At 45.7% G+C, this 27,972-nt stretch overlaps 1 protein-coding gene across 6 annotated transcripts; it reads left to right on the forward strand.

The window, feature by feature from the left end:
- On the forward strand, window positions 1-27,149 carry PRPSAP1 (phosphoribosyl pyrophosphate synthetase associated protein 1). 6 transcript variants are annotated; one of them, XM_037410917.1, is made up of 11 exons: window positions 1-157; window positions 853-964; window positions 9,484-9,536; window positions 10,958-11,024; window positions 15,294-15,466; window positions 15,881-15,996; window positions 17,011-17,066; window positions 17,592-17,737; window positions 23,845-23,915; window positions 24,604-24,750; window positions 26,067-27,149. In XM_037410917.1, the coding sequence occupies exons 2-11, from the start codon at window positions 882-884 to the stop codon at window positions 26,223-26,225; spliced, it is 1,071 nt and encodes a 356-aa protein (XP_037266814.1). In that variant the 5' UTR covers window positions 1-157; window positions 853-881; the 3' UTR covers window positions 26,226-27,149. The 6 variants fall into 6 exon arrangements, with proteins under 6 accessions (XP_037266814.1, XP_037266796.1, XP_037266820.1 ...); XM_037410899.1 differs by lacking the exon at window positions 1-157 and adding an exon at window positions 219-364; XM_037410923.1 differs by lacking the exon at window positions 1-157 and adding an exon at window positions 405-553.
- The last annotated feature ends 823 nt before the right edge of the window (window positions 27,150-27,972 follow it).

The following is a 27,972-nucleotide window of genomic DNA, read 5'->3' on the forward strand; positions in this document are numbered from 1 at the left end:
GCCATCTTAGGTGCGGGCAGGGAAGCTGCCGCATTGAGGTCGTGCCTCACACTGCTCGGCAGAAACGGGAAGTAGCTGCGCCGGGGAAGCGGGCGATTCACCCCACCCCCTACCCTGAGGAGGGAGAGTTTACGCCGTTCTCACGCTTCCTGTTCAGGTACCGGCGCTGTTCGGCTAGTAGCTGATACTATTCTCCCGCTGTGAGGGGAGAGCGTGGCCGCTGTGCCCTCACCTAAGATGGCGGTGGGGGCAGTCTCGCTCGCGGAGAAGATGGCCGCCGAGGGGAGCGGCGCTCTAGCCAGGCGGCGGAACTCACTTCGCTGTGTGAGGGGACCGGGAGGGAGATCCTCACACGCCCGGCCTCGTAGGGATCGTTCTCCAGCCTTGCTGCCTCACAGGGAAACCCCCTAGCCCCCCGCATCTTCCCGCAACACCCCCTTAGCCCACCCCCCCCCCCCCTTCCCCAGCCGAGAGAGCCCCTCTCTGCATTGCCCCTGGACCCCCACCCACATTCGGGGGGTCTTCCCTCTCCTGGTGCATGAGGTGCCTCTGGGTGAGCGTGGGGCAGGTTTGGGTTGGGGTACCCCGAGGCCTGACCCCTGGGGGAGGGGGGTTTCCTCTGCAGGGCTGCCCGCCCAGGGCAGCTGCTCCTCCATTTTAATAGTAATATTTTCCGGCCGCCTTTTTATACTTCGCTACTGCAGTGGACCAGCATGACCATAGGTAGCGGAAGGGTTCCCCTCCTCCTTCTCCTCCCCACCCCTTAAGGGGCGGTGATCGTGGCGGAGAGGAAGAAAAGGATGCCACGGAAGCTGCTGTTGCCTTATAAATCTGTTTTTTCTCACTTTCGAGCTCCACGGGGGTTGCATGACGCTTTGGCGATGAACGCAGCCAGAAGTGGCTACCGAGTCTTCTCAGCCAACTCCACGGCAGCCTGCACCGAGCTGGCGAAGAGGATCACGGAGTAAGTTCCTTCTCTTCCAGTTGTCCCTCCTCACCCCTCCGTGAGCTCCGCTGTGCAGGCAGCCTTTCTTCAGAGAGGCTGTGGGCGTCCTCCCGCCTTCCCAAGCCAAAGGCATCTGCTGCAAACACCTTTGCTGTGGAGGTTTTGCACTGGGAGTCTTAAGCAGCTCTTCCCTTCTCCTCAGCGCTGGCTCATCCCTCCTGATAGCTCAGTTTGACCTAGGGATGAAAACGAACCCGCTGCTTTCTGTCTCTTCTGTCTCTTGACGTCTGTTTCAATGCTGGAAAGGCCAGGCTGCAGCAGAGGCTGTTACTTTTGGGGAGGGAGGAGGTGAAACCTGGCTGAATGAGAGTGTTTTAACTGATTTGAGAGATGCTCAAAACTCTCTCCACCACATTTTGCAGGGACGGGCTGGTGACCCTGCATGGGGTGCAGGGAGTATTCCATCTGTGCATCTTGATGCAACACCTGCAGTTGCACTGACCAAAGTGGATTTTGATGGGGTAGGAGAGGTGGGCAGCACGTGCTAACAAAGTTTAGGGATGGAAGTGTGCTTTTTTTTTTTTCAGCCCATCAATTTGGGCAGAGTTTGACCTTGGCTTGGCAAGGGTGGATATATTGGGTTCTGCTGAATGGGGGTGGGTGGGGGTAACAGGTGGCTCCAAAATGGGGCTCTTGGTGCACAGAGGAGCACTGAGTTTCCCCTGACACTTGATCTTTTGTTTTGAATTAATTTCGTTCCAGTTGGGGCACTCCCAGCCAAAGGGGCTTTTCTGGTAGAGTCATCTGTGTATTGGGGAGCTGTCATCCTAAGGCTGGATTTGGATTTCCTTTCTGATTCTTCTCAGCTACAGTTCATAGGAAGCTGCTCCCAAAATTGAGGGGGCTTAGTGCTTGTTTGCCTGCTGCAGCAGATAGCATCCTTGCTACTCCTTTGGCAGCTGCTGGCCCATTCCCGACTCCAAGGGCATGCTTAAATTGGAAACATTGCTAAATACAGGTGTGCTGTCACCTTAAACTGGAAGAACGTTTTGCTATTTGTCCAGCAAGCTTTAGTAAACAGTATGTTCAATCCCTAGCACAGATTATCTCCAGGAAGCTGACTTGACTTGTTTGGCTGGGATCGCTGGTGTTGATGGGATGTGTGTTGGATAACAGCAATGGACTTTGCTGGGTGTGAGGTAGAGAGGAAAATCCTTGTGTTTGGGAGTGGAAAGCTTTTTTTTTCTTTTTTTTTTTCATGTATTTTTGCTTTGTCAGTCCATATCACTTTCCCTTCACTGATACAGCTCTGAAAATGAAGTCTCTCTATATAAAAAAAGTAAGTTTTGCTGCAACAAAAGGGACGTGGTTTTACTTGTCCTGTTGCATCAACACAGAACATAACAGAAGTCCTTTGGAAACAAGCTCTGTGTTCTCAGGACAGAAAGAGCAAACAGGCAATCTTTTTTCTTTGCTCTTTGTCTTAGAAATTACTCACTTTTAAAAAAGATGTAATGAAAAGAGACACAGAGCCAGCTTCCCCAGGCCATGGTGTGCACAGCTGGCTGTGTGATGTGCTGATGTAACCCTCTGCAGGGTTTCCAGTGATTCTCTGAGGGTGGATGATGGCAGGATCCAGAGAATGACCTCCTTCCTGGCTGTCCTTCACAAAGTAAACTTTTATTAGAGGTGATGTGGACATCTTGCCTTGGATCTAATGTCAGCAAGGAAGTTGGATGCTCCAGCGGTGGTATGAGCACAACAGTGTGGTACACAGCTGCTGCTTAAATTGAGATCTAACGACATGTAGCTCTGTAAAATGGGAGTAGTGACCATTCTGAAATGAAAAGGTGTAAAACATTATATATGGATGAGGTTTTGTTGGAGTAGGGTGCAAAATCAGGAGCCATTAATAGTACAGATTTGCCTGCAGTAAAGAATCTCAAAAGTAAAGGTATTTTCAGCATCTTGTGTGGTGGGTTTTGTACTGACTTCCCTTAGGAGCTCAGGGGCTGTTGCAACATGTGTGTAATATATCCCTTGTTTTTTCAGGTTGCAAAAGTTGCATGACTGCTGGCTTTCCCACTGTGTCACATCCCAGCCTGTACTTTGCTGGGGAGCTCAGTTGCGCCTTTTAATAGAGTTGGAGCAGTCTTATAAGGGTGAGTTTGTCTTCTAATATTGTGCGTTCTTTTTAAAGTTTTTTTATGACCTTTAGTATAAGTAGTAAAAGAACTTTAAAACAACACACAATATTAGGAGTAGGGCCCCTTGAGACACTCATCCCTCTAGGCTCTGTTGCTTTTTGCCTGCAGGTATGATGTTAAAATTGACACTTGAGCAATCCTGCCTTATCCTTTGTCTTTTTAATCTCAAGCCTGGAGAGGAGCAGTGTGACATAAACCAGACATCTGAAAGCTGTTCGATCTCCTTGCTTCTTTTAATGCGAAACTTCTAAACTTGCTTTCGATTCAGGCTTTGTGGCATTCTGGCACACTTCTGATCTTTACAGTTTTCCATTATGTATTCTTGTCTGGTTATAGGCTGAGTGACTAAATGGTTAGGCTAAGTTTCAGAGCTTTTGTTTATGTTCTGGTTTATGAGAACCAAACACCGCATGCAACTAAGTAATAAAGATGCTCCTTAGATTCAGGGCGACTGAAACAAACAAACCCATATGTTTACTTGTATCTTACAAATTGAGAGGGATGTTGTTTTTAAAAATTCTCTCCCAGATGGAAAAAATCCTCCTGCTGTAATTAGGACACTTGGCACCTGATCGCAAGCTGCATTTGCAGGGGAAAAAGATAATTTCTGTGGCCAGTGCTGATCCCAAATGGGCCTTATGTGCTGCTGCGGGGAGGGAGGTTTAGGAAATCTTTTTAATCTCGAGTCCAACAGCTGCATTTAGATCTCCTTCTGACTGCAGTGTTTGGCTCAGATGGTACAAATATTACATTCCACTCCCTGCTTGTCTGTTTGGGTTGGAGGGGATTGCTGATTGAAGCTTCCTAATCCCTCCCCTGTGCTCCTACAGGTTTGTGTTGTGTGGGCTGTGATACTATTGTAAACTCATTGCAAGCTGTGAGTGTTCTAGACATGCATTTGGTTTGCAGCATGGAAAGTGCTGGCGATATAAAGGTAAAAGCACTGCTGTGAGCCTAAACAGTGTGGAGTAATGAGGAAAATTGGAGACTTGTGTTCTGATCTTTGGTCATAAGAAGCTGGGTACACAACACTAAAACCAGGGTGGTGTTTTCTGTGTCTGAGTGGGAGGTGAACCCAGCTTTTGGAAGAGACAGTATGTTAGGAGGACTTGCAGCAACCTCCCTCAGCTGAAGGAGAATTTCTGATGGGATGGAGGAAGAGCCTTCCTCATTAGGTTGTCTTGCCAGCATGTGAGAGAATAGCACAGGGGAGTCAGACACAGTAACCTTGTGATGCTGCTTTCCCCCATCTCCAAGCCCTGTTCTTGCCTTCTGGAAAGAGCTCTTGTGTGGTGCTACAGGAGGAGAGGAGGTGGCACCAGCTCTTTTTCCATCTTGGAAGATGCAGCGCTGTGGCAGGAGGCTAAAGAGATGCTACAGGGTGAAACTGCATCAAAGGATTTTGGGAAGGGAAAAGAATAACCATCTAAAAAGTAATTCAGTTGAAGAGGGTTACAGGCAGGGGACAGTGCTGAAGTAGGGTGAGTGTGGAGCAGCTGGGCTTTGAGATTTTTCTGTGCAACCTAGATGGAGCATGTAATATGACTGAGCAGATAAGCTTGGCATAGTAGCTTTCTGTGCTGGCCAGTGCCAGGTTTAGGGGAAGTTCCTTCATGGGCAGACTGGTAGGAGTAGAGGAAAATCTGCATTGTATTTGCCAGTAGTTCAGCTGCATGGCTTTTGGCATGGCTGGAATGAGTGATGCAAGTACCGGATGACTCTGGGTGCAAGTGGCAGACGAGGAGTAGGGACTGTTCTTCAAGTATCTAGTCGTGTTGGGTGGATGGAGGAGGGTAAAGGAGAGCTCAGATAGTTATAACGACATCTGAACAGATTACCTTGTATCCAGGAAGCTGCTGTTTCCTTTCCCTTTTCTGGCTTGCTCTTGTAGTGGGAGATTAGGAAATACACTGTAGAGCTGCCACTGTGTTAGCTGGACTGGTTGACTGATCTTTAAAGGTTTGCTGAAGTTTCAAAAGCAATTTGAAGTCAGGCTGTGGTTTGCATTGGCCACGGTCAAGCACAGAGCAGATATTCTGCTGTCAGCTCCAGCTCCTTCTGGGTTATACAGCCGATGGTAGTCTGTAGGCGTGAGGGGAGTTGGGTATTTGCAGAGCTGAGACCAGTAAAAATATTTGTGATGAAGAGGATATTGCCAAAATAAAATCATATCATAGTCAAGGGCTTTGTATGCAGATTTCTCTTCAAATTTAATGTTTGCACTGCGAGTTGGCTGGAATCTGCCTTCAGAGATAACTTCACAAATGTCTCTTTAGGTGCAGAGGGAGAGAAGCAAACACAGCCCAGGCTGAGAGCCCTTCCCAGCGGTACTGAGATGTGCTTTGATGGCATGAAATATTGCAAGTGCCCTTGCCTCTTGAATTTTGATTCAGTTATACGTCAGGACTCTTTTAACGGATTGTCCTTTGTCTCAAGAGCCTGGTACAGTGGTTTTTGACAGCCTTCAGAGGACCATTTTAAAGTACAGTCTAATACAGCCTTGTAGTAATTCTTAAAATACTGCAGTGTGTCACTTTCTTAAACTACAGGTGACTTCTGAGCTGTTCACGTTTAGGTTGTGAATTGAAGACAGATTTTGTAAACACTTTTGTATCCACAGCTTAACATCTTCTTGGCATCTGTTGAGACTCTGGAAGTTTAGATCATCTTTCCTGGGCAGTGTTTACAGAGAGAGATATTCCAGGTCAATATAAATTGTTTACTGGCCAATTGCTCTGAGAAAAATTTTTAAAGCCACAAATAAAATTTTTCTTTTGGATGCTATCAGGTCTTCGGTTTAGTGACAGAGCTGGTGTGAGGACAGCAGAGCAAGGAGCAGGGCTTTCACTACCAGGAGCAGTGAGTGGTTGCACAGGGAAAGCTTGCACTGAGGTGGTGTTAAAAACTTATAAGAGCTGGAAGCAGCCTGGAGTGGTAGTACCTTGATCTCACTGTGCCCAGCTGGGCTTGGCGGGACTGTGTGTGCATAGCTTTTTTTAACAGATCCTAGTTCTGAAGACTGCTGCTTTTAAAAACAAAACCAACACCAAACTGAGTTTCTGTGTCGCTCGGGTGGAGAAGGGAGCTTCCAGAAGTATGTGCATGCTCTGATGTCTGCACGGGACTGATATAACAAGTGAGATTTCTACAAATACTGTTAAATCAGCCTGACTGTTCTGTAGTCTTAAAAACTTCAGTATCACCGAAGGCCCCCACCTCCCCATACCCAAATACCACACCACATAGCAAGGCTTTTGTTGATGGAGCTCACTTTGCTTGGAGATGTGGTTTATCTGCAGGACCTGAAGTATTATTTTTACCAGAAGAAGCTGTATCTGTGCAGGGGGATGTGCTCTGCGTTACTTTTTCTTTCCTAGCATGGATCTGCCAGTATCTGCAGACAAGTGATCCAGGAATTGTGATAGCCTCTGTTCATATGGTTATGCTGTTAGTCCTGAAGCCAAATGCAAACAGACTTCTTGCTGTCAGTTTAATACCTCTGTTGCCTAAAGCAATGACCAATTGGAAGCTTCTGCATGGAGAGGATTTACAGAGAAAGGAGTTGGGGGTGGAGGAGGAAGAAGGGAGAAGTGACAGGAAGGGGGAATTTATCTCAGACCTCCATTGCAAACAGTTGCTCCCAGGCTGTGCAGTGGCTAAGGCCATGCTCTGCCCTTGACTTCTCTGCAAATCTTCCTTTTGACACAAGTCCTCTGGAATTCAGTGCTTTACAACAAGAGCTGCTAGAACAGTCCCCTCTTTAATATCCTTGACTAAATCGAGGTTTTATTAGCCTTGTTCACTGGCTGAAGTCTCTGCTTACACAAGCCTTCAGAAAGGCATTTAGTGGAAGGTGTGCCCCTTGGGTAAACATACCTGAACTGCTCTGGTGGAGCTTCCTGTCGGTCTGTCTGCCATGCCCGCAGCTCGTGGGACTGCAGAGTGCTGCAGGCAGTGTTGATGTATGGTTTACGGGCTGTTTTATCTCGTATCCTCCCCATTGCCCTTGTTTACTTGCAGTCAACAGTTGGAGCAGAGATGGGATTTATTGTTTGACTAGAGCAATCTACTACCACTCATTCATTTAATTTGGCAGCTGCTTACTGTCTCTTCTGCTGTTATCTCCACCCAGGTTTGATAAGCAGAGCTGTTTAGTGTCCCTTTTTCCAGCAGGGAGCAAACTTGTCTTTCTGATTTCTTATTTCAGCAGCATAGAAACTGCATTGCTGCTGTACAGTCTGAATAGGGGAGCACTGAGCTCTGGTTTCTCCTTGCCAGGTACATCCTCACAGTGTCACAGACTTCTGCTGTGTTTGTTTGCCAGCACTTGGCATTGAAAGTGCCACCTTCCAAAGGCTGTTTTGCTGTGATGTGTCTGGCTGAACTGGTTTTGAAGCTTTCCTTCCGGCCATGAGATGCAGGGTTGGTTGACCAAAGGCACTTGCACAGTCTCATTAATGGAGGTTTTTTACCAGTAGTGAGGTCAGAATGTGCTGTCTGCAGTGAAGTCAGGGTGCACATGCCTCCAAAGAGAGCTTGCAAGACTTGCTGTGCAGTTGTGGAGGAACAAGTGTGAGTCACTAAACATTTCCCCACGCATACTGGTTTGTTTTGCTTGTGATTCCTGAGCTTGTTTCAACTTGGATGCCTTGGCAGCAATTCGGCCAAAGCTTAGTGGTTGCAAATGCCTGGCTGTCATCAGAAAGGCAGTGGGATCCCCAGTGGGCAGCAAGAGCTTGACGGATCTAATCTGCAAAACTCACTTTTACTGTGCATCAGTAAGTGGGGCTTGCCTTTGCTTGACCAGCTGCCAGCAGTTTTTTGAAGGTACTGAGGATGCCTTTGTATTGCAGCCACAAGTTTTAACCCAGTGGGGCTGATGAGAGAAGCCAAATTAGGGATTAGGCAAGGTGGCTTGCCTGCTCTGGACTGCACGGTCCCTGGGCAATGCTGCAGTCAGTACATGAGCCAGGCTGGTTACAATCTCACACATACAGTTCTTGATGTGGGAGTTCACTCCCCAGCCACAGCCATTGCAAAACGTGCTGCCACACATGCGATCGAGAATGCATGTGTGCCCAATACGCACTTTGTAGCCAGCTAAGCAAATATATCACATTGCATTCAAGTATCGGTTGTCACAGCTGTCCTGGCCATGCTTTCCAGGCCAGCTTCTAGTTGAGACCTCCAGCTTGTGGGCTCATAGCTAAGTCCAGCAGTTGCTGATGGGCGAGCAGCATGTCAGTGTCAGGCTGTCTCACTCATTGACTTCTGAAAAAACAAATATTTGAGGTGATTTAAATACAAGGCTGAGTCTGTGGAGAGAGATTGACTTCTGAAGGCAGTAGGCTGGGGAGAGCCAGTGACAGATGTGGGCTCTTTTGTTCAGGGTTGGTACTGACTCACAAGATTTTGGCATGTGTCCAGGTAAATACAGTATATAGGCAGACAGGAAAGTACCACCATAATCAATGTGTTGAACAAAGGTATTTTTCAGGCATAAACTGTTTCCTAATCCAGCATGTGTGCATAGCCACAGAGCAGACCCTACAAGAGAGGAGGGACTTGCCTTGAGCTGCAGCAACACACCTGTCCCAAGCATCTCGCTGATGCATGGTCTCTCTTACTAATGGATTACTTGTCAGTACAGTTAAATACAGAAGTGTCACCTGAGGGAAAAGTCTGCCTTTTAAGAAGTGCTCTTCAAAGTGGATTTTTATTATATAAGAAAGAAGTTTAAAGAAAAAAGGGAGGGGGGCAGGGAGCAGGTGGCAACTGTAATCTTTGTTGTGATGAATGTCGTAGGTTTGACATTCAGGAAGAGGAGGGAGTAATTTAAAAAAATCAGAAAACTTCTAAGTTAAAATTTCTTCAATCAGCTGAGTTATTTTGAAAGAAAGGCTTGTGGGGAAATAAGAGATGTGGGAGTCAGAAAAAGTGACTAAACTGCCATTAATCAAGTCTGAGTAAATCATTAATGTTTAGTTCCGGAACAGATCCACCTAAGGTGGCATTGCATAGACTAGCAAGATGTCCTTTGTCATAAGGAGACACAGCCTCTGGTCAGTCATGTGAAGCCTGGCTCTTAGAGTATGGCATTGGTGGGCTGCAGAGCAGTGTGCCCCAGGGATGTCAGAGGGAAGGAGACCCCCAAGGAAGGGGAGAACCTGTAGTTCCGTGGACTGGCTAGCATACTCAGCAACCTGTTAGGCAGTGCTGTGTTTTCTTGGTGATATTTTGGTAAAGTATCTTGTGATATTTTGTCCAGTCTCTGCTTTGGATCACTGACTGCTGGGTTTCTCCATTTTTAATTTCCTTTTTTCTCTCCAGGCGTCTTGGAGCTGAGCTGGGAAAATCTGTGGTGTACCAGGAAACTAATGGAGGTAAGAGAAATCTTTACTATTTGCAACTGTTTTGAGGTAGTCTCAGAAATACTGGGTAACTCCATTAGCCAAACCTGTCTAATAAGTGCAGTGATTCAGCTATGATACTACTGCTGCTCCTGGCACTGCTAACCTCTGTGTCTGACCTTGGACAAAGCCATTAAACGTCTTCCTTGTTTTCCCCTGTTCTCTCATTTGTCTGCCCATCAGCTAACTCTCTTGTAGAGGAGAGTCCTACCTCAGGTGTTAGCTGCTACAAAATCTTACATGCTCTAGTGGTTAGCAAAACTTGTCCCAGGTTTAAAAGTAATGGCCTGCTTTCTAAGTGTCTGCCTTGAAAACTTTTAAATTTATCCCCTTCTTCCAGCCCTCTCCTGCCACAGGCAGTTTATAGCTGCCCTAGGAAGGGATGGAAAGAGTCTTGGCTCAGCATGAGGGTTTATGGTAGTGCTGCTGCTCTTACAGCCAGAGTGGGCCATGCAGTGTGTAAGCTGCTGTGGTTATGGTTGGATTGGCTGTTGCATTTGTGCTAGTAAGAGCTCGCTGCCCTTTGGGTTTAGTTTTAAATCAGGTTGCTTGCTACAAGGTCTGAAGTTATTCTTCATCACTGCACAGCAACTCACAGTCAGCTTTCAGCAGGGTCCCTTAAGGTTGCTGCCAGTGTGCCTAGGCAATTAGACTCTGAGTTTGGTAGCTGGGTAGATACTTCTCTCCTTGAGCTTATATCTGCTCTCTAGTTCATGACTGTGTGGAAAATAAGTGGCTAAGACAGGCGCCTTGGGAAACCTGGTGTCATTGCTTTGGCTTTGCAGAGCTGCTTTGGGGCTCAGCTTTTGCATTTGAGCCTGGGACTGCAGGAATTGTGTTGAGCAGAGACCCTGGTTTCCAGCTTGTGTCAGTGTTGAAGTCTTGACCTTGATAGTGAAATCGGGGAGTTGTCCCTCTGAACTCTGTGCTGCTGGTGTTGCCTTGGGCTATCCAGCCTGTATGGAGCTGACCCAGTGGTAAGCTGCAAAAGAGCAGTTGCTCACCTTCTTGGTAAGTACTGAAGGTTGTTCTGCTTTGGGGGGGATTATTTTTCACTAAGAAATGTGATATTGACAGCTTTCAACACTCTGCATGCAGAAGTGAAAAGGATCTCTCCTTGAGAGTTAGGTAATTGTCTTCTACATGTAAGAGAACAGCTATTCAGCCTGGTTTTGCATCGTAAACACAACTCACTCACTGGTATGCCATGCCAGCTCTTTACTTCCCAGGACCAGCCTTTAGAAAACCTGTGTGTATGTGCATGAAGGGCAAAGGAGCAAGTCCTCATCTGCCCTGACCAGTGGGTTCAGAGTGCTGCTGAAACATGGTGTGTTATCACTGTAAATCTGATGTTTGAAAAAAACTCCCTGACTTCTGTGTTCAATCCTCTTCAGAAACAAGAGTTGAAATAAAAGAATCCGTCCGAGGACAGGATATCTTCATTATACAGACAATCCCCAGGTAAGGGGCCAGTGGCTCAGTTTTACAGCTGTAATATGCTTTGAATTTCTGGTTCAGCAGATTGTTTGATGTTTTGATGATTTGCTGATATTGATGGTTTGCTCACTGTTACCCGGTGTGATAACCAGTCGCTTTCCAGTGTTGTCATTGCTTTGACTTACATTTAAGACACTGCATAGTGTTAAGCTGTTAAAATTCCCAGAGCATCGCTTGTGCCACAGCAAACTGAGAAGCTTGTTGTCAAATAGCTTCAGTATGTCACTTGAGGCAAGAACAAGTATGACTGATGGCTTCAAGTGAAACATCCCTGGTCTGTCTGTTGATGTCCTTGCAGGCTCAGTTGCTTGGTGATTTCTGACTGGCATGTCCATTGCAGAATGTGTAATTTCCTCTGCCTTCCAATTACCAAGCAGCAGAGCCAGCAACAAGCAGCAGCTATTGCTTTTATTACAAGCTGGATTATTTTTCCTCTCTTGTTGCAGTGATGTATAACTGAGCTCAGGTGGAAGTCCGTAGCTTCCTTCCTGTACTCTTACAGTTCTTAATGATCTTGAGCCTTCTCTTAAGTGGGCCTTCTTATTTTTTACGTAGGGCTGTTCTAGCCTTGGAGTAAGAGGAAAAAGAAGTGCTGCAAGTAACCGAGGGGTTAGGAAACCAGCTGCTAACCTCAGGAACCTTGTTGCTTGTTGGCAGAGAAAGAGTGCAGCACTAGTGTTTTGGGAAGGGAGCCTCCATGTAAATGTTAACTGCAAAATTACCAACTATGAGTAAGGGAGGTGCTGTTTCAGAGATGAAGTATTGATAGGATGCCTTTTGCACAGTTAGCAAAACAAAGGTATTCCTGGTCTGATAGTTTTTGTTCAAGTTACCAAATTCAGCTCAGATTTTTGGAGATCACAGGAACTAGTAGGTACTAGAGCTCAAGAAGGTAGCAGAATACCCTTGAAACAGAAATTTTTCTTGCTTGCCAAAGAAATAGAGCCCAGTGAGAATTCAAGTTCATGTTCTCCTTGTAATGCTTGGCCTGTTGTTAAAGAAATCAGTAGACTACAAGATCAGCTTGCTCACTTCTGGAATTACTCTTGCAGGCTGAGACATTTTCCTAGAGCTCATCTCTCTCCAGAGAGGTGCTCCAAGTGGTTACTCCCTCAGGGCGCAACTAAATCTCTGCAAAATGAAAATCCACTGATGCGGGATTATGTTTCAGGAGAATAGTGCCATTCTGTTGTCCCTTGTGAGAGAGTTCTCTGAAATAACTTGTAACTGAGAGCTGTGTAAACATGGAACAGATAAGGTGTTCAGAGAAAGCATTATGGACAGCCGTAGTTTTGAGATGGGAAAACCTCCCCTGCTTTTAACTTGTTGATCTCCTTGTTTTTTCCATAAACTGAATTCAGTGTTGTGGGCCAAGAAAAGGGTCCCTTTTAACCAAAATGTTCAAGGCCCCCCAGGTGAGGAGCCACTGTTATGCTGCCAAGTCATCTTTTATTCTTAAGCTGCAGCTGTGCCTTGCTGCATTGCTTGAGAGGACAGGTTCAAGGGCATCTCAGTTTTGCAGTGGGTTTCAGGGAGTTTTTCAGGAGATTAAAAACACAGACTGTATTGAATAATCTAAGTATAGGACTTCTGCACTCAGTAGCGGTTTGAAAAGCAAACAAAATATTAGGACTTGGTAGGAAAGGAGTAGAGAGGTAAACAACCTTGCTATGCTGCGGAATGAATTCACAGCCTGCATCTTAAATGCACAGAGAGAAGAGAAAGACCTGAGTATTTGATATAAGCTCCCTGTCCAAAAATCATATAGCAGAACTAAAAAAGTTGCAAAGACAGGTATCCTCCAAGACTACTGGTGTGTGGACTAGCATTCTTATGAGGGAAAACTATTAGTGATACACTAAAAGCAAAAGGAGTCTTTTAGTGCTGAGTGTTGTTGCAAAGTTGATTGGCAGCTTCATGTAGGTCATTTGTTCAGCCCCAAGAACAGGGATCTCCAGGGATGGCTCAGGCAGGGATGGGGAGCAGTGAAGGAGGCTTCAGGCTGCTGGAGAGGGGTGGTAAGTAGAGTGTGGGGGATAGCTGAGCTGGCGTTAAATGTCCTGGTAAGGAGCCGACAGTCCCTGTGTGTGGTCTTGGCTCAGGCTTTCTGGCAGTAACCGTAAGTACGACGTCAAGGCAGGAGGTGGGGAGGGCAGCAAGGAGACTGGGATGCTCTCCTGGGTACCTGTTTTGGAGATCCTGTGGCTGGGGTTCCACCACAGATGTTAGTTCCCCCCATGAAGCCAGGCCCTTGGTTGGTGTCAGCACCCCTTGCAGAGGAGCAGATCACTGTGACAGCTGGCTCAGCATGAAGCATCCAGGATGGTACTCCTCGAATCGATGAGCCCCTCAAGCCACCCCCCCCGCCCGGGGCCCTGCTGAAGGGACAGATGAGTCTGCCTAGCAGGAGCTTCCTGGAGTCCAGCAGGGGTCCTGCTTGAATATTGAGGGAGGTACTGTTCCTTCAGTGATTTTTCCATCAGTATGGCTACTAGTGTCCCACAGCAGGACCAGGACAGCTGGTGCCTTTTGAAATCAGTAGTAACATTTTCTCCTAGGAGCAGTCTTGTTCTCTATCTGCTTTCCATGTGAATGTTTTTTTTAAGAGTAATTTGAAAAGTAAGGATGGAAAATACAGAATTTTTGGGATGAACTTTAAGTAGACTTAAACTTGGCCACTTTGTTTTTATACAGTACTGATAGTAGAATCTTTTTCTCCTCTTGTGGTCCCACTGGCACAGCTAAAACACCAAAGGGAAGAAACGGTTCTTTGTTTGCTCATTGTCCTGTGTGGCAGGGGGCTATGTTTTATGTAATTCTTGGCTGGGTGCTTCAGAGCTAACAAAGCTTTCTTGTGTGTAAACGGCATTGTGTGCGAGGGCTGGCAGGGACAGCAGGAGAACAGAGACCCAGAGTGCTCGCAAACTGAGGTACAAACAGAGGTTAATTTCTGAAGAAGGGGGAAGATATGGAGAAATGGAAATGGTTGAAGGTTTGTCGTGGGTCACACAGATGGAGGCTTGGAAAACAGTATCTGTGAGCTCTTGGAGAAGCTGTCCCCAGTGGTCAGGAGGAAAACAGGTCCTTGAGCAATACCTGGGTAAAGTACAAAAAGCTCTGCAGAGCTTTGAGCTGCTCTGTGCTGTTTATTCTTCTGCTGCTGTGTGGAAAGATGGCTCAGTCAGGCCCCCATATCACCACAGGCTCCATGGCTGAGCCACTGGCAGTGTTGTCCTCCTGGTGACCAGTCTGGGGAAGTGGTGTGTCATTTGAGGCTGTCCTTGCTGGAATACCCCCAAGCAAGGGTGTCTGCATTGTAGGAGGAGTGCCTGTCCCTTTGTCTTCTCTGAAGTGCATGTTCTTCAGTTCCCAAATGGTCTTGAATCAGTTTGTCATGATGCAGACAGTATCCCTTGGTGAGGGTTTTAAGGAACTAAAAGGGCTTGGCTTTTTCCCTCCCCTTCCAAAATGAATTAAAATGCAGATTAATACACTTCAGCTGGACCACACCAATCATTGTGGCGAAGCTACCTGAAAATTGTGGTTTAGGTGTGTTCCTTGCTGTGGTCTACAGGTATGTTCTGCCTATGTTGCATTTTTATTTTTTTCTTTCAAGAAACAGTTGTTTAGCATTTACTGTGCTGTTGTTCCTTCCACCTCTAGATAAGCTAGATAGCATGGAGGTGCTGACCTCCGCCAAAGTGATGAGTCTGGACTTCGTACTGCTGCAAAACACAGTGTTTCTTAAGGCAGGACAAATAATCTGCCTTACATTGTTAAAAATAAAAATACTTTAATAAATCCAGTGTGTGTGAAGTTGTTGGCTGCATGTGTACTGCTTCTTTAAAAGACTGTTTTATTTCAAAATACGCTGTATGAAGTGACATTTGTTCCAACATAAATGAAAAAAATGTCTTTTTTTTTTGTTGTTGTTGTTGTTGTTGTGATGATGGAGGGAAATCATCATATGCCTCATGTTAAAATACAAAATCAGATTCCAGTCCACAGCTCTTGAGTGCTGGAGCTGTGTCCTGTACATACAACAGTTGATTGTAATCTGCTGTGGCATGGTGGAAGGGGCTGTGCAATTACAATTTGGCTCTTGCATACATTAGCATAAGATGGAACATTATTTGCTTGGAGTTTGGTAAGGAGGGGTATGGGTATAAAAGTAAAAGGAGTTGCACTGGAAAAACAGCTACTAATATTTGGAATGGTTTTGAAATTTCCTAGAGATGTGAATACTGCTGTCATGGAGCTGCTGATAATGGCGTATGCACTGAAGACTTCCTGTGCTAGGAACATCATTGGAGTCATCCCGTACTTCCCCTACAGCAAACAGAGTAAAATGAGGAAGAGGGGTTCTATAGTCTGCAAGCTACTGGCTTCGATGCTTGCCAAGGCAGGTGAGTGTCACAAGGAACAACAGCATGGCAAGCTCAGATGCTTCAGTGCATGTGGCTGCTGGGCATCCCAGAGGGCATCTATCCTTCCATTCTTCTCCTGCTGAGCCCTTGAAGTACTTCAGGGGAATTCGTTTTCTTCAGCTTAATTTTATTTCTTTGTAACTTGCAGCTGGGAAAGTGGCCTAGAAGTGTCATACTGAAATTCAGTGTCAGCCTAGTGCTGTGACCTACTGCATGCCTGTTTCTCATTACGTCTTTGGAACTTCTTACATTAACATGTTTATGCTTATTTTATCACATGGCATAGTAGTCTGAGTAATAGCTAAAATAGTCTGGAAAACAGAGACCCTTGAGGAACTCCAGTCATGAGGGAGTCATCTCAATGAATTATTTATCTGTTTTTCTTTCTCTTAGGTTTAACACACATTATCACAATGGACCTTCATCAAAAGGAAATTCAAGGCTTCTTCAGCTTCCCAGTAGACAACCTGAGAGCATCTCCTTTCTTGCTTCAGTATATACAGGAAGAAGTGAGGTTACTCTAGTTCTATATATATGTCAACTTGCCTTAATTCACCTTAATGGGGTAGCAGCCTTGGACCTTCACTTACGTAGGGGTTGTGTGGTCAGATTAGGTCAATCATTCTGTTAATTAATTCTCTTTTAGGGGGTACCTATTACATGTTTCTTAGAAAAGTGGAAAAATGTATTGTATGATTGTACCTGGATAGAAATTGAACTCTTGACCATAAGCAGATGAGCTTGCTCTCTGTAGAGTTAGTGCTATTTGAGAGATGCTATTTATGCTTCTGCCTCTAATCACCTTTTAAATCCTGTTAAACTGTCTTCCCTCGCCCTTTGTTCTGCAGTGGATGTCTGACTGCTCTGAATTATTGATAGACTTTGTCTTGGCCTGAGTGTAGGAATACTGAGCACAGCAGGGATGGGGGTAGGGCACAGTGGTTTTATTTTCCCTGCTCAAAAGATGATGATTTATGCCCACACAGTGAGAGCAAAGCTTCCGTATACGGGGAGAGTGGGCCCTGGGTCTGGACAGAATTAGCTGCAGCCGGTCCGTGTAGCATAGGTTAAACACAGTGAGCATTCCCGCTTTTACCTGTTTTGAACGCAAGGCTAGCACCCTCTCTGTATGGGCACTGGGGCTCTGTATGTTGGAGAGAGCCAGCATTTGGTCTCTGCACCTTCCCCTTCCTTCCCCCCACTGTGTGTGGTGCCCCGTGTCTCGCTCAGCACTGCAGACCAGGCCGTAACTTGTGGGCACTGGCAGGGAAGGAGGCGCAGAGCTGCAGTCATGTGCAGAGTAGGACCTGCAGCACTGCCTGTGCTAAACTTGTGTGTTGTGTTTGGGGCAGAATGCACAAATACTGATGTTGAAAACCAAGTACAATTGCCTCTATTTTCTTGCCACAGATTGAAGATTTGGTTCTGGGGAAGGAGAGTGGGTGCAATTATTCAGCCATGTATCAAATCAGTTACTCGCTAGCAAGAAGGTCTTTACTTAAATAATTTTTTATCACATCCAGATTCCAGATTACAGAAACGCAGTTATTGTAGCCAAATCTCCTGATGCAGCTAAAAGGTAAATAGATGCTTTAATAGCTGGTTAAAAGTAACTTGGAAATATCTGGGCTGATGGGAATTACACCAGGGAAAATACGGGAGGATCACAAATGGGTCAGCAGTTTGGTCCATAAGTCCTTTGTGGCTGGAAATGGGATGGATGTCTAGTGGTGCAGATGGGCAGCTGAATTTTGCAGTCCCAAACGTGTGGGAGTAAACTCTGGAGGTTTCTGCTGCTGCAGAGCTAGGTGGTTCACCGGGGGCTAGGATCAGTCTTACTGCATGAGGTTCAGCGGTACCTGACGATCTCAGAAAGCATTTAGCATGTGGAGACTACCAGGACACCAGGAGACCCTTGCGGTGAAGCCAAGGGGTAGAGTGGGCTTTGGGATATTAAGGAGGAGGAATGAAAAGTCACTTCCAGTGAAGTTTCTTGCTGGGGAACAGCCTTTGCCTGCCCTATTGGGTCTGGGAGAGGCCTGCTGAACTGGACTGTGAAGTTGTCAGCCCAACATCTTCCTGACATGCTGTGATTGTCCTGCAGGGCTCAGTCTTACGCTGAGAGACTACGGCTGGGACTAGCAGTGATTCACGGAGAGGCTCAGTGTACAGAGCAGGACATGGATGATGGTCGTCACTCCCCTCCGATGGTCAAAAATGCGACTGTGCATCCTGGTCTGGAGCTGCCTTGTAAGATTAAGCTTCTCAGCTTACCTTTGGGCAAAAGAGAAAAGTTTGGTGGGAAGTAGCTGTTGGTTTAGCTGTGTAGGTATAAGCAACCTGATGGCAGTTGGACCAGTGAAATTTTTCTCAAGGAAAGGTTGATATCAACGAGTTGTAGGAGAAGGTACAGGGGAAGGTTTTTACTTAACTTCTGGACGTGCAGAGCATCAGTATTGTTCTCCTTGGCTGTCCCCACTCAACAGTGTTAGACTGACAGACCTCTGGTAAAGGTGGTTCTTTTACAGTGCTTAGCAACAAAACTCCTTGAGCTAATGGAACAAAAGAAATGTGAAAGTGTAACTGATATGGGAACAGCCACTGAGACAGACTGCTGTTCCCCAGTGTAGAGAGGAGGAGGACTGGCCTTTGTATTCCTCTCCTGCTGCAGCCATGGTTACTGCTGGAAATTTTCTTCCATCTTGGTAGCCAGGTGATCATCTTCCAGTGTCTGTTTTGATAAGGTTTTGAGGTTTGTGTGGCTAGGGTGAATAGGTTCTCCAAGAGCACTGCTGAGCAGCTTCCTGTGCTCTTGCCATCAATTGATAAGCTGCTGTTCTGGGAGCACAGAGCAAAAGAAGGAGGAAACCTGTGTTCTGGGAAATGTTGTCCTCTTAGAATTGCTTGTATTCCTGCAACAGCAGCAGTAAAGTAACAACAGTACGGTCCAAATCCAGCTTTGTTTTGGGAGGATTTTTTAGCTTTCTAGGTAGATGGTGGTAGGACAGAAATTGAGTGCTGTCAATGTGGCTGGGAAGTGACTGTGGGAAAGGATGGATGCTGCTGTATGTGGTAAGGAGCTATCTCCATCATGCAGCCAAACGTAATTATACCAGCAGTGGCTAAGGCTACTGATAAAGTGTCTCCTCTTGTCTTTTGAAGTTTAGGGAGAACATACAACCAGTTTGTGGGCAGGTTATGGAAAGGAGGCAAGTAAGACTGTGGGCGTTTTACATTACCCCAGTCATCACTCACTATAATACAATCAATTAAACAATGCTTATGTTGCTGGTGAAACTCCTCTTGGGCCTTGGGGACAGGTGGGGTTTGGCAATGAAGTTTGGGACTTCATCTTGATTTGTCTCCCTTCTGACAAGGGGATTTTTTCATGCCCTTCCAGCAAAGCAGGAGTTTGTGAGGTCACTCTTGGCCTTTTCCTTCCCCTCCTACTCTGAAGAGGATGCTGTCCTCCAAAACATCACTAGCTGATGTTTGTCTGCTACCAGAGCATTGATACAACTGTATTTTTATTTCCAACTGTGTCACTTTAAGGAAGCTTGACTGCGTGAGCTTATGCTGCTGGAGAGCCCTGTAAATGGTAGCTGACATAGAAGTGTGCCCTTGTCTGGTTTAGTTACGACTCCAGTGGAAGGTTGTTTTCAGTCCTCAGCTATCCAAACACAAGCTAATTTGCTGTGTGTCACCGCTTTATTTCCTGCAGAAACTCAGCACTTGGCTAATTCCTGCATGCCTAAGACACAAACATAGAAGAATCAAGCAGTAGTTTGGTAGCTGTCTTTTGAGGGGATGTGGAGTGGATTATGGGGTGAACTTGTCCAAAACTCTCAGTAGAAAGGTGCTTTTCAGTTTTCTAATCTGATAAATACCTGGTTTTGAGTGAGCTGGGTTCTGTTACTGGAGGTGCCGAATACTGAGGTCTTATCTGTCTAAAAGCAGTTTGTAAGCATCTGTTGCAGGCTCTGCCACAGAGCTGTGCTCTGCCATGCAGATGTGAAACTGCAGCTATCGTTAAGGATGGCAATGCTGTGAGAGACTGTGTTTACCCTCTCTGCCATGCCTCCTTCCTTGTCTGATTCAGTCATTTGAAAAGTGTCTTGCCACCTCAAGGGGAACATCAAACAAAACCCTTGATCGGCCATCCTAGTGGTGTGAGGTCTGGTGGCAGAGTGAAGCAGGGTTCAGCTGTGTCCCTGTATTGATTGTGAAAGGTAGGACATGTGCTACTCACCCAGAGCTGTATGCTTCCTTATATCAAAACTAGCCAGAAAAACCTGGAAACAGCACTGGTCTCCAGGTCTGCCTGGCTTTGCTACCACAGACATGGGTCTGGGCAGTTAGGAGGTGCCTCCTGGCTGAGACTAAATATAGAGCATCCTGCTCTGGGCTACAGCCAGATCTTGTGGAACATCCTATCTTCCCTCTCTAGACTCTGCAGTACAGGGTCCCCAGCAGTTACAGCCAGAGAGGCATGAAACCTGTGTCTGGGAGCAGCCCCAGAGGCCTACACCAATGACTTAGGTTTCATGCCATTCTTCATGGGCTTCTAGTGAATTGGCTGGGCTCCTGCATCCTGGCATGCACCTTTTCTCCCTATTTTAGTAGACATCATGTGCCTTTAATTAATGAGTGTTATGCAGTGAAATGGCTTATTTATTGTCCTGGGTGTAGCCTGATACAATGCTCTGATTTGGTGTAGCCGTAACAGAAAAGTGCCAAAGGTGCTTCCAACTGCACTTAAAAGTGCTGTGCTAAAGCTGCAGCAGCAGCTCATGTCACTCAAACCCCAGAAATCGGAGTCTTTGAGACTGGATGTTACTCTGAGGTTATTCTCTTTGATTGTGTGCTCTTTGTGCCTCAAAGCTTGCAGCTGGCTTGGGGCTGTGCTTTAATAACACATGTGGACTCTTTGCATGTTTCCTTGTCCTTGAGAAAAGGAGTGGAGCACCATCTGCTGAATCATTTCAGTGGCTTTGAAACTCAGTGCTTTCCACAGATAGCTTAATGGTCTGCTTCAAACCCAGAGCCCAGCAAACTGCTATGAAGGAAGAGTTTGGATGAAAACATTGGAGTGACCGTAGGTCTGTTCCTACTTCCTTACCCCTGTCTCTTCCCTGTGTTTAGCCTGGGCACAAGGATATTATCTGTCCTTACAGGTCTATCTCTTCACAAAACAGTTTGTTCTTGAGCAGCCTTTTGCTCATAGACTCAGTTGTAAATGCTGCATTATTTATCTTGCTGATTATCACTATAATGCACGCTGTCAGCTCCAAACAGAATTGTTTTAGCATTTCTTAACCCATTTTTGACTACTTAACTAAAGCAACTGGTTTATGCACCTGGAAATGCTGTTTCCTTGTGCCAGTGATAATCTTGCCTTTAACACATGGTAGTTCTAAGCACCATGCGTGTAGAAGAATGTGCAGGTTAGAGTGTTTGGCTGATGAACTTACTTCCCCGCCACCTCTCTGTGTTCTTTGATATTCTTGTTTTATAAAAATGGTGGTTGGTTTGTGTTTTTCTCTTTTCTTTATTGTTCCCACCAGAAGTTACAGATACCACAAGAACCTTTTCTGACTCTCCAGGAAAAAAACCCAGAAACTTTCAACCTAAACATAATCCAAAGGGTTATGCCAGGCAGGAGTTACAGCTGTGGCTTACTTCTGTTGCCCCCTTGTCTACCTACAAATAGAGGTTTTGTGTCTGGGAGGAAAACATTTTTTATTTTTTGAATAATTTTTCAAGTCACCTTCTCGTAGAAGCTCTGACTTGCACATCTTGATATTTCTAAAGATTTTGAAGAAAAAAAACTTGGCTGCAATAACCCTTGCATAAACTCTCATCACGCTGGAGCAGTTCTCTTGAGATACGATGTGGTTGTGGGTAGATCTTTGGCTTGCAATTTTTTTCTTTTTTTTGCAGAGGAAATTGAACACGAAAAAGGGAGAACATCTCTTTAGGATCCGGGTAGGTCGACATGTTGCCTACCGTACTTTAAAAATAAAGCAAAATGGAAATACAGCATTTTAAAAACAAAGAGATGCATAGCACTGCTAATGTTGCTAGCTGCTGTGTTAGCCTTTAAGCATAGCAAGGAATGTGTCTGCTTCCTTTACGGAATAGAAGGATACTGTTTTGCTGAAACTTCATGTGTTTGTGAGTAAAATAGTGCTGAATTTCAGCTCCTTAGGCCTGTTCACCATTTGCTTAGAAAAGAGTTTTCCGTAGCCTGGCTCTTTTAAACAGAAAAGGTACTCGTCTGTGGATGCACGTGAAGGATGGGATGGCGGCCACATGTATTTTGGTATTTCACAGCTCTTGCCAGGAGTTCTATTACTGTCCAGACTAGATAATAAACTCATAACTAACCTAAGCAGGTAGGTACTGCCTGTAATTGAAATTTGTCATCTGCTTATCTCTTGTGATGCTTAACCTTAGTTTATTACAAATACTTTTCCTTCTTACAAAAACATTTTCCCTTCAGGATTTGGACATGACTTTGCATTTGGTAGGAGACTCAGAAATAACAGTGCACAGGAGGCTGGGGAATCTGTGCTCCAAAGAGCAGTTAAGGTAGCTGTGACTTTTAACTGCAAACCTAGCAATGAGTAATATAACTTTGGTCAAAACAGAACTATTGGACACCCTTTATAGTTTTGGTAGGCTTACAGAAAACCAGTCTGTGGAGTAGGTCCTGTGTATGAAGAATGACTCTACTCGTGAATCTATGGAGCTGTGGTCCTTCTAATTGCTTTCATCGCATCCCTCAGTCTGACTCGCTCACCCAGCTGTGCTTGTACTCTAAGCATTCCCAGGCACTGATGAGTTGTGGGAACAGTACTAGATCAGCCTGCTGTGCAGGATGGGGAGTTTTGTGTAGGACTTTTTCGTCCCAGGAGGGCAGAAATCAATATTCAGGCAAGCCTTTAGATGGGCAATGGCTTGTGTTCTCATGCTGCTCAAGTATTATGCTGAAGTAGGTTATCTTACAGGAGAAAAATCTTGCCATCTAGTGTGTCCAAAACTCCTTGTCACTTGAGAAGTCTCTATGGCCAGAATCCTGGCAAGACCTGAGCATACAAAGAGAAGGGGTACGAAGTGCCTTGGTAGGACGCTTTGCTGCACTCCCCGTAGGGAGTGTAGAATCTGGGGGGTGCAGGTGGGCCAGGTAAGTGTTACAAAATGCTGGATGTTCCTCTTTGCTTCAGTGGTTAGATCAAATTGTCACCTAATGACAACGTGCATGCCCACCATCATGTCCTTTCTGTGCTGGGAGGTTTTGTACTGTATTCACTGTATAAACCAGCACCTTCTGGCAAGTGAGAGGTGTGGCTTACTGGATAGCAAGTCCCTGGCCCATATCAGAGGCTGATTGCTGTTTGGTGTGAGTCTGAAGGCTGTGTTACATCTCAGTATTCTCAGAGCATCCTGGTCCATATCTCTGTTATTTTTTTATACTGCTGCTGGAAGTTTTTCAGGATAAAAACCAAAACAAAACCTGTTACACATGTAGTTTTTGCATGAACTGTGTCAGTGCAGAAGTAGTCTTTGGGGAGTGGAACCTTATTTCCCAATTTTTCTCTTCACCATGTGTCAGATAGCACAGCTCATCAATGTGTCCTTTTGCTTTTAATTGCTGGTTGCACTGGCTTGTAGAACTAAGTTTGAACTGGGTTTTGTCCTGCTTTTTCTATTAATCCACTCTAAATAAAAAAAAAATCGGGAAATCTGTTTCTGCAAACTTCCTTAAGCTTTCTTTGCCTGAGCAGGTGTTATTAACATCCTTATGGCTTCTGAAAGAACCTTATGTGTTTGGTGATATGAGAGAAAGCAAGCAAGCTGCAGCGTGATTCTCAAATCCTTCAGATGAATCAGTGAGTCCAACAGGTGAAAAATAGCACGTTGTAAAGCATATGCCTTTGAGAGGTGTTGCTCACAGAAGCCCATTTGTTGTTCCCAGTCATGAGATACCCCTTTTTTTCAAGTTCTGTTCTGGAGCACAAGGTCACTGATGTTTCCCATAAGCTAAGTGCTGCTTTGTAGCTCTCTTTGCACAGGGGTCTGTTAGATATTTGGGTTTGCTTACTGTCTCTGAGGTCAGCACAGATTCCTCACAGAAACAGTTTCATCTTAATGCAGCAGTGCTGTTCGTTTAAGGAGGAAAACAATGGTTAAACCAGTGGTTACTCACTTTGGTGGGTGTCAGGATAATGCAAAGCACCTGTCTCTTATCTGTGCACCAATATAAGACACAGTTAAGGGCTGGGCCTTGCGTGTGGTGGAGCTGTTGTGGTTTGACTCAAAGTTAACTGACCTGGGCTTTTTTTTTTCTTCTTTAGTGATGATGGCCAAGGAGAAGCCACCAATAACTGTGGTTGGAGACGTTGGAGGAAGAATTGCCATCATTGTGGTATGACTGTGACGAAGGGGGGGAGTGGGTGGCTTTCTCCCAGCATCTTTCCTTGAGATGCTTTATCCCAGAGGGTAGGAGGGATTGCTGGTGTAGGGGTAGCAATGTGATTGTTACCAGTGTTTTCTCCAGCTTTGCTGGTGGCTTTGGTTATTTCATCTTTCTGTTGAAAACCCTTTGTACTTCAGCACCTTAAGCCCTGAAATCTCCTTGCTCCCTTGAATCTACAAATGTTAGATGTCTACAAATCTGCCACAAATCCAGGACATGCAGAGAAATCTCCTGAAGTGTTTTAAAAAAACCCAACCAAAAAAACTTGCTGAGCTTCTCATACTTGCTGTGCCATGCTGCAGTGTAAGTAATCAACATACAGCTGCTATCAGAATTAAAAAAAAAACCACCCTTGCTGAAGATAAGCTCTGTTTGTGTGCGTGCATGTGCAGGGATTAATTTGTTTCCAAGACACAGTATTTGTTTTGCACACTAGCAGAAGGGTCCGTAAATTAGGTAAGTAGTTCACAGACTTAAGTTGTGCACTAGACTGTCATTGCATCTCAATAGCAGCTGAAGTAGCCAGGCATTATTTTCGTCTGTGTGTGTAGCCAAAGGTGCAGTACCTTACAGATCCTCTCCTGCCCTGCAGGCGCAGTAAACTCCTGGTTTTGATGTTATTTCTGTTTCTTCTCAGGATGACATCATTGATGATGTGGAAAGCTTTGTAGCTGCTGCAGAGATCCTGAAAGAGCGTGGAGCCTACAAGATTTTTGTGATGGCTACTCATGGGCTCCTGTCAGCAGATGCCCCCCGTCTCATAGAGGAATCCTCCATTGATGAGGTGCGTTTGCTTTCTGGATTGCAGAGGAAGGGCTGGCTCTGGTAGCTGGGTTGATTTAAGGCTCCAAGACCCACAAACTGATGTTCTTCCCCTGTGTTGTGGTTTAACTCCAGCTGGCAACCAAGCACCACGCAGCTGCTTGCTCGCTCCCCACCCCGACCCAGCAGGGTGGGGAGGAAAATCAGAAAGGAATGTAAAACTTGAGAGTTGAGATAAGAACAATGTAATAATTTACAGAATTATAAAAATATAAAAATTAATAATTAACAGAATTAAAAGATAAGAACAACAGTAATAATAGTAATAACAATTAGGATGGAAAGGTGGGGAAAAAGGGTAAAGCAAAAACTGTGCATGCAAGCAAAGCAAGGAATTAATTCACCACTTCCCGTGAGCAGGCAGGTGTTTGGCCATCCCCAGGGGAGCAGGGCTCCATCACACCTAACGGTTACTCAGGAAGACAAATGCCATAATGCCAAATGTCCCCCCTTTCCTTCTTCTTCCCCCAGTTTATATACTCAGCATGATGTCGTATGGTATGGAGTATCCCTTTGGCTAGCTTGGGTCACCTGTCCTGGCTGCGTCCCTCCCAATTTTCTGTGCCACTCCTTGATTTAGTATAAATATCACCCAGCAACAACTAAAAATATCAGTGTCATATCAAAACACAGCACTGTACTAACTACTAAGAAGAAAATTAACTCTATCCCAGCTGAAACCAGGATACCCTGCCACCTAGCTCATGTCTGAAATTACTGCTTTCATCAGATGCTGTCAGTTAGCTGGTTCTTCATTGGAGGGGAAAAAAAAAAGCATGTGTGATTAATACTTGTTTGGATCAGATCTGCTTCTCTGTTTTCTCCCTAATGCACCGTTATTAGTTGTCCCTGCCTGGACGCTTCCCTTACCACAGCTGGGTGCATGTGACTGCTTTCTCACTGTACAGACCTTCTATCTGTCCCTCTCCTGCAGCTGATGATGGGCTGTTGGGTACATTTAAGAGCATAAGATTTCAGACCTCACCCTTAGTAACAAACGTGTCAGACCCTGCAATCTAAATGGACCCATCGGCCTGTGTGGAGATGGCTGTTGTAGAGTGCTGGTTATGCTGGTCCCCTCAGCAGGTTGACTGTCATGTAGGGAAGACAATTTGCTTTATTATTTTTTTTTTCCAACATACAAGGATTTCTCCCCCTGAACTGTGAAAGAGCAGGTACAGCTGCTCCCTTCTGGAGTTAACCCTAGGGTAGCTGTTCAGTGAGAGCGAGCATATCAGTGGCACAACTAATGGTCTTTTTCTTTTTGGCACTCTGTAGGTGGTAGTAACCAACACGGTTCCTCACGAGGTACAGAAGCTGCAGTGCCCCAAGATAAAGACTGTGGATATCAGTTTGATTCTCTCTGAAGCCATCCGACGAATCCACAATGGCGAGTCCATGGCCTATCTCTTTCGTAACATTACTGTTGATGACTAGACCTGGTGCTGCCCCTGTCTTGGCTTCCACAAGAGAAGGAAATACGCATGAAAAGGCAATACCATAAATTATAGGCATAATGCAATTTTTATTCTTGTAGGAGCCTGAAGGTTTTCAGGATCTTGAGATCTAATAGGAAAAAAATCAACCTGACCAGCACTTTACAGGTGAATAGAAGAGGCCACTGGCAATGAATGGGAAGGATTACTTCTTAATTAAGAGAGACAGAGAAATGAAGTGGTGTTGAATTTTTAACTTCCTTTAATATTTTTTTTAGTGTGTTATCTCTTGTTCTGTAGTGGGGGAAAGAAAAACAAAAAAGAAGTAGCTGTCAGCTTGTGAGAAAGGAAGAGACACTGCTCATTGCTCTGTGTGGGCAGCAAGAGGAGACAGTCTTTGGGTTTCTGTTTCTCAGTGTGACTCGCCTGAGAGCACAGAGGGGAATGTTTCTTTCAGGAGCTGGGCTGGACTTCATGCTGCTGGCAGAGCTGATCAGCAGAGCAGCTTGCCAGCTGAGTGGCCTCTCATCTCTTGCACAGCATAGCAAGGACTTTCATCAAAACTAAGTTAGCGGAACATCCAGAAAGGGCAGCTTAGGGCAACCCATTTGCAGGGCTACTCATCCTTGTGGTGGGGTGCTGGGAACAAGCTCACATGTGTCTCCCAGCAAGGCAAGGGATGCTAGTTAATGCGCTGGCCTTTTTATTTTGTGAACTTTGGGTCATTGTTGTTCTTCAGTGGCAAGTCACATGAGGGTCTGGGTCTTCACTTGAACGCTTGTCTGCACTGCAAAACCAGGCACAATTTCTGGAGTTGCCTGGGGCTGATGAGTCGCGGGGGAGTGGAGCAATATCTGCCTCTAATGCAGCTGTGCTTTCCAAAACACTAACACTGAACCTGCAATAAAAAGCATAAGAATTTTCATTTTTGGTGCTTCCTATGAGCCCTGTACCCTCTGAACAGCTGCTCGGTCTGTACCATGGGGCTGTTGCTGCAACAGACTTGCAGCCACCTTCCATGGGGAAGTAGGACTCACAGCTTGCTCCTTTTTTGAGTGACACTAATCCTTCGGTGGAGGGGCTGCTTGAGAAAGCAGCACAAAGTGCTTGTGAAGGGCTTGGTCTCTGGGATGATTGATATAAGGATGAATTCCCAGACTTTGATCATCCCCTTAGAGGCAGGCAGACATGCTCCAGTAAAAGCTATACCACTTTCTAGCCTGCTGATGTGAGGAACAAATCCTGCTGGAGGCAGTTGTTTCAAAAGAGCGCTGCTGGTGACGGGCTGCCTCTAGCAGGCAGTTGTTTAGTTTTGCTTATCCTTCAGCTTCTGCCTACATCCTTCTTGTCCATGCCAGCATCTAAAATGTGTACAGTACCAGGGGCAGGCAGTGACTCTGTGAGCAGGACAAGCCTTGAACACCAAGCAAGACCCTGTGTCTTGCAGAATAGTGTCCTGTCTCATAGGTGATGAGGGTACAGAAAGGCCCAGAGTGGTTGGGTCATCTCCAGGATCCAGCATGGATTAAACCTCCAAGCCAAATCCCACAAGGGATGCACAGGGCTGGATGAGGCCTTAAGGCTGTGGATGGTTTGCCTGCATTTTCAAAATACTATGGACAAACCACAGCTGTGCTCTGTGACTGCAGTGTGGCTCCTCAGCCTGGTGGAGTAACACGGTACTATGCTGCAGGTATTACTGAATGGATTGGCTGAAGTGTGTGAAGTCTGCGTGGCTCCTCGTTCTG

The sequence above is a fragment of the Falco rusticolus genome, chromosome 1 (assembly GCF_015220075.1).
Source record: "Falco rusticolus isolate bFalRus1 chromosome 1, bFalRus1.pri, whole genome shotgun sequence".
Classification (NCBI taxonomy): Eukaryota; Metazoa; Chordata; class Aves; order Falconiformes; family Falconidae; genus Falco; species Falco rusticolus.

What these genes read in the sequence shown, in the direction of transcription:
- PRPSAP1 (XM_037410899.1), top strand. Translation starts at nt 238, where the DNA reads ATGGCGGTGGGGGCAGTCTCGCTCGCGGAGAAGATGGCCGCCGAGGGG. An exon ending in ATCCTCACACGCCCGGCCTC is followed by an intron (nt 365 to 852) that starts GTAGGGATCGTT and finishes CTCACTTTCGAG; the next exon opens with CTCCACGGGGGTTGCATGAC. An exon ending in GTACCAGGAAACTAATGGAG is followed by an intron (nt 9,537 to 10,957) that starts GTAAGAGAAATC and finishes AATCCTCTTCAG; the next exon opens with AAACAAGAGTTGAAATAAAA.